The following is a 14,317-nucleotide window of genomic DNA, read 5'->3' as shown; positions in this document are numbered from 1 at the left end:
AGCTGTGAGTAAGAATACACGTCATAATATTTGTCTTTTTGGTACAAAGATTATCTTATAATTAACAATCGAAAAGAATTAATTAAAATTTTTTAATACCTCAAATGTTTTAACAATGAATAGAGAAACATTCACTCGTTTTTATTGTTTGTAACTGGAACATTGATCTCTTTATGTACTTCCAATTTTCCTATTGCAAAGTGTTATTCAATCTTTTTATTCGGATGAATTTTTAAATAAAACAAACATTAATTGCGGGTAACTTAATCAGTCAAAGAGATAGAAAATAATGAAGAAACGGATAGTTATTTCTTATTCTCAGTTACATAATTATTGAGTGAAGTTAAAAATATGAAGTAACGAGTAAAATAATCATGGCGTAACGATGCTTCTATAGTTTTTCCAGGAAATGATATCAAAAAAATGTTCTACGATTACCATGAATTTAACGGTAATTTTAAAAAAAAATTTCTTTCAGTATACAGATTTAATTAAAAAAACTAACAAAAATTCTTGGAAACGTTCAATTTTCCACCAGCCCGACTGCACATGACTTTTCAATTAATTCGGTTATGCAACTTATAATTATTTATTTCAATTATAGTATTAACCTAATGAGTTTAGCATAATTAAGCGTAATTACTTTATAAAAAAAATCAAAAACTTTCTTTATCTCCAAAGTAGTGATAAGTTTAAAGATTTATGCATGGGGGGAAATGAAAAAGTTATGAAGAAAAAAAAAAAGTGCGGACGAATATAGTATGCTTGATATATCTTAAAAAAAGTGCTTTGACGATTTGAATATAAAAATAGTTGTGAAAGAGTTAACAACAAAATTATTCACCAAGAACTGTCTATACCTATGAAATAAATATATATACATATTTAAATGTAATATCAACTGAAGAAGAAAATATATAAAATTTAGTTCATTTACACATAATATGTTTATTTAAACTTTTCAAAGAATATATTAAGAAGTGTGTCTCAGCTATAAACTTATTCTCCGTATAACAATAAATAATTTATCCGTGTTCACTTCAAATATTTTGTTTTATGTTTAAATAAAATTTCATTTTGCGAAACATATCATGTAGAATAATATATATATTTTTACATTTAATTTTTTGCAATTGTCAATTGCAAATTATCTTTTCTTTAGATAAAAAATGAAAAAAAAAAAATTTGTCCTTAATTGCTTCGGTTGAATATTTACTTTAAGATCAATTTTCCTTTTTTCAGCTGAGTGAAAAATAAATTAAATCGTTTATTTTTCTGCTCTAAATTGTCATAGCTGATTTTTATTCATGAATATTTTTGCATTTATTAATTTCTCAAGCATTTAATAATTCATTGTTCAGTCTGATGATGTGTTCTATCTCTATTTTAATTAAGTAATTGTATTAGCCCCGTATTCTCATTTATTTTCTTTCAATTATAGTTAATTTTAAGCTGAAAAGTTAAATTGAATAAAATTTTACATTACTCCAATGAATTATCAATATTAATTCAATGAAATTAAATTAAAATAATCAGTTTTATGTTTTATTATTGAACAGACTAATTACTTAATTGAATTATTCATGTAATTATTAACAAATAAAATTATGAAGTTAAAATATAAGATCTTTCGTTAATTGTTATTAGTCCGTCATTTGATATTAGCAATTTAGTTAGCAATTTATAATTTGGTAAATAAATAATATTATAATTATGGAGAATCAAATTAATTTTTATCAGTTGATTATCACAGCTCATTATTGACAAATTAACTCGAAAAAATATAGATAAAGATAAATATATATATATATATATATATATATATATATATATATATATATATATATATATATATATATATATATATATCAACTTCCAATGGAATAAAGAATGAATTTAACCGGTGACGTTAGCCGAGTCGTCTAAGGCGCATGGCCTATAGAGAACTCGGATTAACTTACCGGCCAGGCGTGGTTCAAATCCCAAGCTGGTCTTAGAAACCAACTTGGTTGATATTCGGCCCTTGCCGCGTAGGTTAAGATTTACACAATCCAAAAAGACCCCAACGTACCACTCCCAACAGTTAAAGTCGGCGATATGACCTCAGCAGTTAAAACCGACTCTAAATAATAATTAATAAAAAAAAAAAAAAAAAAAAAGAATGAATTTATTATTAATAAAAATTTTCAGTAAACAAAACTGCTAATAAACCGATGACGTTAGCCGAGTCGTCTAAGGCGCATGTAGAGATGCGGAATGACCGTCATTTTTATTTTCGATCAAGACACGGTCATAAGACCGTCCTGTGACCATCACATAATTTTAAAAAATTTCTGTATTGCTGGAATGACCGTCACGTTCCAAACGGTCACAAATTTCGTCATTTGCATCTATATAGACGTTTTTGACAGAATTTTTTAATAAAGCATTTTTTGAAAATTGATGCAAAATTTATGGTCACATTAAAAACCGTCATAAATTTGGTCATTTGCATCTATATAAGCGTTTGTGACGAAAATTTTTAGTTATAATTCATTCTCAAATAAAAACTATAAAATAAATCGATCATTGTATTACCGAAGTTTACCGATATATTTCAGTTTTAACTTGTACAGGTAATCATTTTAAAGTCGAATAAAAATAATTTTTTCATGTACCATTTTAAAATTGTCTTTTAATTTAAAATGACTTTCAACCATTAAATGATGCAATAAATATAAAATGACATAAATCTTATTATTATTATCACAAAAAATTCTTTATTTAATAGTTATTAACACATATTTATCTTATAAGATTTCATATAGCTTCATATTTGAAGTTAATTACGATATCATTTTTTTAATTAAATAATATTTTGTATCTTTTAGAGAATATTCGTATTAATTTCAATTATTTAAGCTATTGCATAAAATAAGTTATGACACAAAATTTATAATTAAATATTTATAAAAAAATTATTTACCATAATTATATTACTCCAAAATTCACTCGCAATAACAAACTGTTATTTTGCTTTATGTTCTTAGAAATTCACTAGATGGCAGCATTTTCGCTCGCTCGGTCCATCATTTAACAAACGGTCATGTGACCGTCCGATGACCAAAAAAAAATGTCAATGACAGGACCGCTCGCATCTCTAGGCGCATGACCTATAGAGCACTCGGACTAACTTACCGGCCAGGCGTGGGTTCAAATCCCAATATGGTCTTAGAAACCAGCTGGGTTGATTCAACCCTTGCTGCCTAGGTTAAGATTTTCACAACCCAAAAAGACCCTAACGTACTACTCCCAATAGTTAAAGTCGGCGATATGACCACAGCAGTTAAAACCGACTCTAAATAAATAAAAAAAAATCTGGAAAACGGTTGACCCTAAAGGCCATCCCTGCAACTTCCCGCCAATTCCATACCTAAACGCTTGAAATTGCACTTATGACGTTTCTGAGCTCTTCGAGCTCGAAAATATAATTTGTGTGTTATTTTGAGCTCTCCGAGCTCAAATAGCTTTTGTATGCTTTTGAGCTCTTCGAGCTTAAAAGTCTGATAGAAATTTAATAAAACAGTATTTTTCGAATTTTCAAACTGCAAAAATTCCTAAATGAATGAATCGATTTTCACGCGGTTGGCATTATTCCACGCAGTTTTTCAGAATCTATGATATACTTTTGAACACAAACTGATCGAACCGAAAACCTTAGAGAAATTTGAAAAATTCAATTTTTCTGAATTTTTTCGGCAACGATAACTCACGAACCAATCATCCAATTTTCACGTTCTTGGTGGCGATCGACGGGATTTTTTGGGCTCTAATAATTATTTTATTTCGTCAAAAACGATCTAAAAATAAATCTCGAAGTTAAACGGAAAAAAGTAAACTGTAATATTCACTCGGATTCCGGTTAATTTTTATAATTTAAAACAGTAAAGCGGACATCGGGGTGGCAAAAATATAAATATTACAGAACTTAATGTAGAAAGTATAAAAGCAACAATTTATAATTTAATATCCAAAATAAGTGATTAGTAGCTGTCACTATAGTAAATAACGACTCTTTCATCTTAAAAAATTACAGTTTCAAACAGTAAAAATTGCCATTTCAATATAGTCTATATTATGAGGAGAAGCGGAACTCAGATGAGAGAAAAGGGGGTCTCACTCTGGGAGAATTTAACATTTGAAACAGTAAAAATTATACTTTTAAAATATACATTTTACCAGTCCAAGCAAGTCAATAATTACAGTTTAATTTTTAGCGTTGCGTTTAAAATTTACCATTTTACTTTGTAAATATTGACGTTGCTTGTATTAGAAATTTACTAACTTCATTTTATACTTTTTACATATCATAACATCATTTTTTAGGTACAAAATGATGAATATTAAAGTTTGAATTGTTAATTATTATACTTTAACATTTTAGACATTTACATAGCGAATATTACTGTTTGAAATAGTATTTTCTTCCATGTAAAGAGTAAATTGTAACGTTTAAATGGTAAATATTATAAACTGAATAGTAAAATCACGATTTTACTGTTTGAAATGGTAATTTTTAGCAATTGATCATTACTTATTATAAATCGACTGTTATTCATTACAGTTTACTTTTTTCCGTGTATGTGAAAAAAACACTTTTTTCGAAATTTTTCGTTTTCGATAACTCTCGAACGAATTAACCGATTTTTATGGGACTGGTGGCAATCGACGTGGTTTTTTAAGCCTAAGAGCTGATTAGTTTTTGGAATTGATCGGTGAAGCCGTTTAAAAGTTATTCCAAAAAAACGATTTTTTGAAAATTTTATTTTTGAGATTTCTCAAAATCTAGCGAACTGAATCGATTCAAATTTTTACGAAATTTAATGGCAATGATACTCTTTGGATCGCCACCTATTTCGATCTGATCGGCCGAGACGTTAAAAAATTATCAGAGGTTTACGAACATACACGCACACACACACACACACACACACACACACACACACACACACACACACACACACACACACACACACACACACACACACACATACATACATACATACATACAGCCGCACGGACACCATCACGGGAATAGTCAGGGAATCTTCCTGTGACCTTAAAACGTCGAGATCTGATGAAAACTTGATTTTCGCAAAACGGGGTAAAACCAATAACTTCCCGATTTTTGAAAATTTTCAATTTTCTTAGCGGGAAGTTAAAAAAGAAACTGCTAATAATCACTACCTAATAATGTAAATAAAATCTTCGAAGAATATATGACAGAAAATTTAACTAGTCTAATTTTTTAGCTTTGATTAATATAATAAAACTAATAAATTTTAAAGATGTAAAATTTTTGAAATTTACGTATTTCATAAAATAAATTTGTCAATGATAGATTAGATTAACATGCACTCGCTCTACATGTTCTTAATTGAGATAATTATTTTTTATACAAAAAATATTATCGTGTTAAGTGAATTGGAATAAATATCATCGATCTCATTTTACTATTTTGTTACATATACATCGATATGAAAAGAGCTCTTGAGATCGTTTGATGTTTCGATCTTGCAATAGTTGGTCGTCCTCAAAGTGACCTTTTCCGCTATGAATTTATTTTAGTAGTTGATAGAGCCTTCACTACTCTTGCTCATGAAATTCAAAGTTTGTACACTGGATGAGTATATACGTTTCTCATTCACTTCCATCGTCAAATGTTTTATTTATCATGCATTTATCCCATCATTGCTAATAAATTTTTTTATTTTATAAATATTTTCATTTCTTATTTATATATATAGCGTAAAAATTTAAAAAGGCATTTATTGGACGAATTCAAATTAGAATTAAATAATAATTTTTATTCATGTGACTTTTCATAATTTTTTTTTCATTCATAAAGTAATGTCACTGACTTACTCTGACACCACATTGAGGTCACACAATACGAATCAACATAGTGTGCCACTTGGCACATGTCATCGACCTGGGCGCTCCTTTCGAACGTCATACACTAACAAGAAAAAAATCAAATGTTATCTACTTTTTTATCAATAATTTCGTGACGGAATATCTCCTATTGAATATGAAATGAAGAGATATTTTATTCTTGAGAGGAAAATAAAGTAAAGAACTGAATAAGTAGTTTAATTGAAATAAAATCATGATAATTTATTGAAATAACTCATAAAAATATTTTACAATTAATTTAACGTAGACCATAAACAATTCGAAGTTAGTAATTATTATTTATAAGTATGCGCATTGGCTGTATGTTCTCTTGATGAAATCAGCCGCTCTTTCACCTACCATTGTAACTGATGCTTGAGGGTTTCCTGAAACAACCTGAAAAAAAAAAAAACAATTATTCTTACTATTTTATAAATAAAATTCAAATTTATTTTTAACTAAATTAATAAAGTAATATTTTGATTTAAATTTATCTAAAAATAATAATAATAACCATTGGCATAATGGAAGCATCAGCGATACGAAGCCCTTGAATACCATGTACTCGAAGATATGGATCAACGACAGCCAATGGATCAGAACTAGGTCCCATTTTACATGAACCAGTCTGGTGATTTTCAGTACGTGTGTCTATATGAACAGCACATCGGAAATAGCTATCTGAGAGAAATTCATATTCCTTGCAGCAATCGATCGGCTGGGTTGCCAGAGTCAGACCTTGTGATTTCATGGTAGTTGAATTTGCCATATTAATAATAACATGCATACCATCGACCAGTACATCAACGTCCGCAGGATCAGCAAGATCATTACTCCAAATAATAGGATGCTCTAGTGGATTTTTACTAGCCAAACTTATAGCTCCTTAAAAAAAAAAAAAAAAAAAAAACGAAATATATGGAATCTATCCATAATCTTAGCTTATAATTCGATAGATTTGAATTGCTAGTCATGATAACTATTACCTCTACTTTTAGGATGGAGATTTACTGCTGTGAATCTGACCGTTCTATTGTTGCCATAATTTCTCAGATCGACATCTCCAGTATCAAGGCAAGATTCTTGAAAACCCGAAAAAAACATTTGTAAATCTGGATAATCTGACGTGGTGTAACGTGATGACAAAATCCCTGTTACTTGTGCTAATCCAGATGAGGACAATGGTCCCGTTTGATTGCTTAAGTATTGAGTCACGTCATCCAAATTAAATCCCAGTGCGTTTTGTTGGTTAGCGAGTGTGAAATCAAGACTGTAAGAAACATGATTGTGAAGATTTTTTCCAACTCCGGGTAGGTCGAGAACGACACGAATTCCCAAAGATCGAAGTTGCTCCTTCGGACCGATTCCGGATAGAAGTAAAAGTTGAGGAGAGTTTACAGCGCCTCCTGAGACTATAACTTCCCGAGTGACCCTTGCTCTACGAGTTCTGTTATTCTATAAAAACATATTGCTCTTTATTATCGTCATAACACTGAAAATCTCATGTTAAACGATAAATGATAATTGCAAGTGCTTATCACGCTTATTTTTTGTTGTATTGATGATTTAATTTTTAATACTGTAAAAAAAGTACTAACCAGTAAATATTCAACTCCGGTGACCCTTTTTTGGTTGTTAATCAATATTCTTGTAGCAGTAGCATTAAGAACTATATCGAGATTTTCTCTATTACGAATTGGACGTAAAAATGCTGATGCGGTACTCTGTCGAACGCCATTTACACTCATTGTTTGAGCAACTGTAAATCCGCGAATATTTGCACCAACCATATCTTCAGTTCTTCCGTAACCTGTTTCTTCGGCAGCTTTTAATATTGCGTCAGCAAATGGTGGCTGATATGGAAATCTAATATTTTTAAAATGAACACATTATTACGTAATAATCTCTTGTGTTATAAGTTACAATATAATACTAAGTATGATGTTTAGAAAAAAAAATTAAAACCTTTCGATAACCATTGGACCACCTGTACCGTGATATTGTCTTCCAACTCGATTTATTTCTCTATTATCTTCTGATTTTATAAAATATGGAAGAACCTAAAAAAATAATCAATGCTAATACACGAGGAGTACTTTTACAAAAAAATCCGAGAAAAATAAAAAACTGACATAAAAAATGTTTTTTTTTGAAAAATTGTATTGTTATTAATTTATTTTATATTGATTAATATTTTGAATTAATTTCTTTTTAAGTTATAGTCTTGAATATATGACCAAAATTTGGGAACAGGGACAGCTGAGGAGTAGGGCGAGAAGGCGGAACGAGGAGGGGAGCAACAGCGGCTGCCTACTCGACGGTCCAATCCTCGTTTTGATTTAATTAAATGTTGTTTATCGTTTAAAATAAACGTTTATAGTTATGTTTTTGTTCGAATAGGTATTATTATTATTATTATTACGGTTTTCTGAGTTCCGAATATTATTTGAACTATTGAGTTATTTCGTTTCATATATTAAATTACAAGTTAGTAATTATTAGTTGTTTAAAAACAAAAAGAAGAAAAGACAGAGTTGTATTATAATTATGACCCAGATTTTACTTTTGTATCTGAGTATTTTAGTTTATTTTTTTTATATTACTTAAAAATTAATAGAAACAATTATTGTTATTAGTACGGCGATTAATTATTTAATTTTTGTATTTATTTAAAAATTTTATATTATTGTTACCGAAGGTATGATTAAATTGTAAAAGAAATTAAAAGACTGGGAAAATTATTCTAAGTTCCGAACAAGATTTAGTATGGGAAAGTGATGAATGGATATAAAATGAAAGAATTGACGATTATTATTTTGTAAGAAATAAATTAGGTAAGCGAAAATTTTATAAGTCCCGAGGACAATTTAGTATGAAAAATCAACGAATGGATATATAATGAAGGAAATTGCGATTAAAATAATAAAGAATTGTGAATTTGACGAAACGAATGGATAGAGAATGAAGGAAATTGCGATTAAAATAATAAAGATTTGAGTTTCAAAAATAAAAACTTAGAATTTGGCAAGACGAATGGATAGAAAATGAAGGAAATTGCGATTAAAATAATAAATAATTATTTTTGAATGCTAGTTCGAGGACACCGGATAGGTGTCTAAAACGACTCTTCCTTTTCGTTACAAGAGAGTTAGGCAAAAAATGATAAACGCCAAAATTTGGCTCGATAAAGCAAGCAGTTCTTTCTCGGGAGAATTACTCGGGCGAATACTCTTCACCAAGTAATTCCAGAGGATGATACTCTACCTGGAGTCTGACCAAGGCCCAGGTAAGTATCATGAACCGACCGGATGAAAGTGCTTCTCCCCGTGCCGAAGCCTTCAGCTTGAGGTACGGTAGGTGATCATAAGCCGTGTAGGTGGGGGCGAAGAGGACACTCTCCATTCGCTCTCGGGGTAGAGGTTTAGGCCCAGGGGTGACGGCTAGTCTCCTGGGGAAGCGGGGAACCAGCTCTTGACAGTTAGTTCGCGATTTTGAACCGCGAGTATGTGTGAAAAGAGTGGTCTAATATATTGTTTATATTGTTTAATTTGTTTATATTGTTTATATCGTTTATGAACATGATCAGGCCAATAAAGAGGTTTTTCTTTTTTTCTTTGATTTATTTAAAATGAAGTGTTTTGTTTATTATTTTGTTATTGATAATGTAATCCCCGTTTATGAACCTGGACTCCGGCGAGCAAATTTCGAGCCGGGAACAAGTAAATTATTTATTTTTATAATTTTTGAAAACGTGGACGTTACAAATAAATTATATAATACCAAAAATAATTTTCCAAAAAGAAAAATATAAATAATAATGAATTTTTAAAAAAAATTTGAACGACCTTGAATTACTGAAAAGTACAGATTGAATTTCATTTAAAAATTCTTGCTGTATAAGTTATATTTTATTTTAACTTGCGAACTTATTTTTTAACAACCTCGTAATAAAAAAAAAAAAAAAAAAAAAAACAATGAAACAATCACATAAAACATTATTTTTTGTATTCATTAAAAAAAAATATATATAAAATGTAAGCAATTACCTCTGCCCAAGACCATCCTTCATTGCCCATGGCAACCCAATTTTCATAATCTTTAGCATTTCCACGGTGATAAGCCATTCCGTGGTGAACTGTAGTACCACCGAGATTGCGTCCGCGAGGCCAGGAGCAGGAGCCGTTTTGCGCCAGACAAGCATAAGATTCATTGGTAGTCCTATAGTTCCAATCGAGACTACCTCCTTGAAAATAAAATCGCAAATTTAAGTATATACTATAAATAATATTTACAATTATCAATTTGTCCTACATTGCTTGCATTTAATAAAAAAAAATTAAAAAAAAGTATTTCGGCGAACAATATTTGTAAATCATACCAAGATAAACTCCAAAATTAGATGGAATTTCAGCACCTGCTGGTTCATCAGGACCGGCTTCAATTAATAGAACTCGCCAACTGGGGATTTCACTCAGTCTAGCTGCAACAACACTACCAGCTGCTCCTCCTATATTGATATAAATATATTTAAGCATAAATTTATTTTCAGTAAATAAATCGAAAATTGTTTTACTTTGATCTAGATTAGTTTTTTAATCTCATTTTAAGTTTTGTAAAATTCTAGTTATTATAAACTCCTTCAAATTTCGTCATTTTAAAATATAATTAAATTCACAACAAACAATCAAATTTACTTCAATATAAAATGCCATAATTTAATTACTATCAATCAAGAGCAATTTTACTGCATCAATATAAACTAAAATTATTATTTTTATTAATAACATAGCAGCATATCTCACCTCCAATTACAATAAAATCATAAACGTCCCGTGGCTTTTTGTCAGCGGTAACACGACCACAGGAATCACCAATCTTCGGGCTTATGTCAATTAAATTGTTTACAATATATAAAAAAAATACGTATGTCGCGGTAGTTGATGGACATACTTCTGTGAGAGAAGGGCCACCCAAAAACTGATTTTGACAAGTTGTTGAAGAGTTGAAAATGCTAGGAACATCAGCCTGTTATATGTTTTATGATCGTTTAATGATTAATTAAAATTTTATGAAATAAAAGAAATAAACAATATCATATAATTAATTTAATCGCACTAAAGTAAGCAGAAATTGCCAGATTTTAAAAATCAACATACATTTCATTAAATTTTCTATCTGTCAATTGTTATAATTTGTGTTTTAATAACTTAATTTTCAAATAAAAAATCAAAACATTGTCAATTTCTACTGCCTAAAATAATTGGATTTTTAAAATATTTCATTTAATTGAATAACAAACCATTTGACTGAAATTTTTTATCCTTTCGTGCACAAGTAAAATGATAACTGCTCTTTTTATATTTTTTATTTACATTCGTTCTATATTATTTAAACATTCTATTATTTTTAGCCAATATCAATCCATTCATATGCAGCATAAATTAACAATATTATCTCCGACTTAGTTATCATTTTTAATTATTATGAATGTCAAAAAATTATAATAAATTATTTACTGGTTCTACGTCACGCTTTCGATTAGTGTCAATGTGATTCAATTAATATTTATAAAAAATAATAGTCATAATTCTGTCTTTTGAGAGCCAGATTCGGTTCGAAATTGATGCAAAAAAAACGTAGAATTACATTAAGTAATAAATATAATTAAGAAATACATCAACAGACTCGATAGAGTCTGGCGCCAAGTTCCGTTCTCAAGCCAGACTACCGAGTGTGTATATACCGTAAGCAGAACGGTTTTTTGAGGTTACAAATTTTTTTTCAAATTTATTTTGATTTTTTTTTTATATGATATTTTATAATAGTAGTTCATGCTTTCTATTACGCGTATTACTTGATTACTATCAATTATCTTTATAATTTCTATTTAAAATTATTAAAAATAATCAGCACAAACTATAGCGACCCAGATTTTTAGATTTTAACTTTTTTCTTATGTAAAAAGCGGACGGCCAGAGACTAAATAATATAAGGATGCATGCTAATCTTATAATAGATGAGAAACTACAGTGAAAAAAAGATATTTGACAGCTTGCAATTACACACGCCAGGTGGCGCAAGAATAACTTTTACATGAACTATAGATTCAAGGGGATAGTTTGCCACCGGAAATGTATTAAATTAAAATTGTCAATTTTTATTATAATTACAAAAAATATCGAAATCTGAACAAAAACAGTTTCACTGTAAAAAAATCACGCCAAGTCCACGTTCATAAGACTATAAAGAAAAAAAAATTTTATTTCTTTACAAAAAGATATAAAATAGAAAATTAAAAAATCCAAGTAACCGATATGGTTGTATATGATTTTCGGAAATTAAAAAAAATTTTGTTGTAAATTTAAAAATTAAAAGAAACAACTTTGGAACGTACTTGGTGTGCGTCATTGTGTACTTCAATTTTTTTTAAAAGTCCTAGTAGATAGATTTTAGGAATTTCATAAAAAGTGAAATTTTTCGTAACCATGCACACTAAATACGTTCCAAAATTGTTTCTTTTAATTTTTAAATTTACAACAAAATTTTTTTTAATTTCCGAAAATCATATACAACCATATCGGTGACTTGGATTTTTTAATTTTTTATTTTATATCTTTTTGTAAAGAAATAAAATTTTTTTTTCTTTATAGTCTTATGAACGTGGACTTAGCGTGATTTTTTTACAGTGAAACTGTTTTTATTCGGTTTCTTTACTATGATGAGAATATAAAAGCTTACTAGTTTATGCAAAAATATTTATAAAAATATTTTCTTTAGCTTTTTCAGTACGGTAAAGATTACACTTTTTACATTAATTATATATATATATATATATATATATATATATATATATATATATATATATATATATATATATATATATATATAGATTAAACAAGAAAAGAGTCAACGCATTGAACTGAAAATTTCTCAAAAATTTTGTTAACATCAATAAAAATAAACTTTAATAAAGTTCAGACTACATGTGTTTTTAACTTTAAATGCAATTAAGATAAATTAGACTAATTCACTTTTAATTAGTAAGTACTTTTACACTCAACACTCAACCATTTTTTACGTAATGTAAAACTCGAAAACATTTTTCAAATAAACTTTAAGTTGATCAATTATTATTTCACTAGTCTGTGGTTTTAGTAATTTTAATGTGTTGCTTTATAGTTTTTATTTTTTATTCCTTATTCCGTTTTTTAGATCGCTGTACAAGCTCAAATCTCATATAGCAATATTTAAAAACCAAACAATGTGTCATTGTATCCACACAAAGAAAAATAAAAAGTATAGAACACTTTAAAGGATTTAACTTTTGGAGTGTTTTTATTCTCGGTTTATAAGCTTAAGTACACGGAAAGAAATACATTGCGGATATCACTATGTCACTATGGGTGTGAACACTATACTGTATGGTTTAGAAGATTTTGATTCGATATAAAAATCGTCAGCATAGATGATTTGGCTATGGTGGGAATAGTAACATCAACAATAGTTATAGCTGATACGCCAATGTCACTATGGGCGTCAGACCCATAGTGACTGGCGACATTTACGATGCTCCTGGCAGAACAGTCTATCCGTTATTGTTATATCTCTTATGCTGATATTAGAGTAGTAACAAAATTAGTTTAATTAATTGAATGGGTTATGCACTGATAGAAGGATTTATTAACTGTTAATAATTTAATTTATTTGAAGACAATTATTAAATTTTAATAAATATTTTTTAGCATTAAATAAATATCTATTTGGGTGAAAAGTACATTTGTTAATAGTTAATAAGTATTTATTAATAGTTAAGAAATATTTATTAACAATTAGTAACAGTTTTATATAGCGAATTTGTTTCGCTTGCAATTTGCAATGTCATATGATATAAAGAAAAGATGGCTTACAAATAAAAATCATCTTTATAAATTATTTGCATTAATTATATTACATTATAATAACATTTATTATAAAATACCAAATTTTATCATAGCTCATAATTATCTTTTATATTTTTAAATATTAAAAACGTTAATTTATTTAGTGAATTTAATTATTATCATGTATTCCAGCTATAGGGTTATAAAAAGTGTCAAAAGGAAATTGCTATTTTTACTTTTTATTTTAAATAAATATTCGTTAACAGTTAACAAATGTTCATTAACCATTAATAAATATTTTTAACTGTTAATAAATATTTGTTACCTGTTAACAAATATTTATTAACATTTAATAAATAATTTATAAACTGTGAATAAATATTCATTAAATCCTATGATGTTAAAAAATCATTTATTAACAGTTATTAAAGCTTATTAAATATAAACAAATCCTTCTATCAGTGTGTTCGATGAAAATATTTAAAAATTTTGTATTAAACTAG

The 14,317-nt window shown here is 28.4% G+C and overlaps 2 protein-coding genes and 1 long non-coding RNA gene across 4 annotated transcripts in view; 2 read left to right on the top strand and 1 right to left on the bottom strand.

Moving 5' to 3' along the window:
* LOC123271586 (neural cell adhesion molecule 2-like) overlaps positions 1-14,317 on the top strand; it is a 449,338-nt gene that overhangs the window by 171,583 nt on the left and 263,438 nt on the right. The gene's annotated exons all lie outside the window — the stretch shown is intronic.
* LOC123271671 lies at positions 1,988-3,345 on the top strand. The gene is made up of 2 exons (XR_006510947.1): positions 1,988-2,034; positions 3,250-3,345. It is a non-coding gene; the product is annotated as an uncharacterized LOC123271671 (long non-coding RNA).
* On the bottom strand, positions 6,131-11,341 carry LOC123271597 (glucose dehydrogenase [FAD, quinone]-like). Its single transcript, XM_044737981.1, has 9 exons — positions 11,234-11,341; positions 10,737-10,959; positions 10,313-10,441; positions 9,981-10,177; positions 7,900-7,994; positions 7,533-7,800; positions 6,921-7,389; positions 6,449-6,819; positions 6,131-6,330 (listed from the first exon to the last, which is right to left on the bottom strand). The coding sequence occupies exons 1-9, from the start codon at positions 11,234-11,236 to the stop codon at positions 6,235-6,237; spliced, it is 1,851 nt and encodes a 616-aa protein (XP_044593916.1). The 5' UTR covers positions 11,237-11,341; the 3' UTR covers positions 6,131-6,234.

The sequence above is a fragment of the Cotesia glomerata genome, linkage group LG1 (genome assembly GCF_020080835.1).
Source record: "Cotesia glomerata isolate CgM1 linkage group LG1, MPM_Cglom_v2.3, whole genome shotgun sequence".
NCBI lineage: Eukaryota > Metazoa > Arthropoda > Insecta > Hymenoptera > Braconidae > Cotesia > Cotesia glomerata.
Note: the sequence above shows the minus strand (reverse complement) of the source record. Positions and strands in the feature narration are given on the sequence as shown.

Coding starts and splice junctions, on each gene's coding strand:
- LOC123271597 (XM_044737981.1), bottom strand. Junction 7,390..7,532: donor CCGGAGTTGAATATTTACTG/GTTAGTACTTTT, acceptor ATGTTTTTATAG/AATAACAGAACTCGTAGAGC. Junction 6,820..6,920: donor TCTCCATCCTAAAAGTAGAG/GTAATAGTTATC, acceptor TTTTTTTTTAAG/GAGCTATAAGTTTGGCTAGT.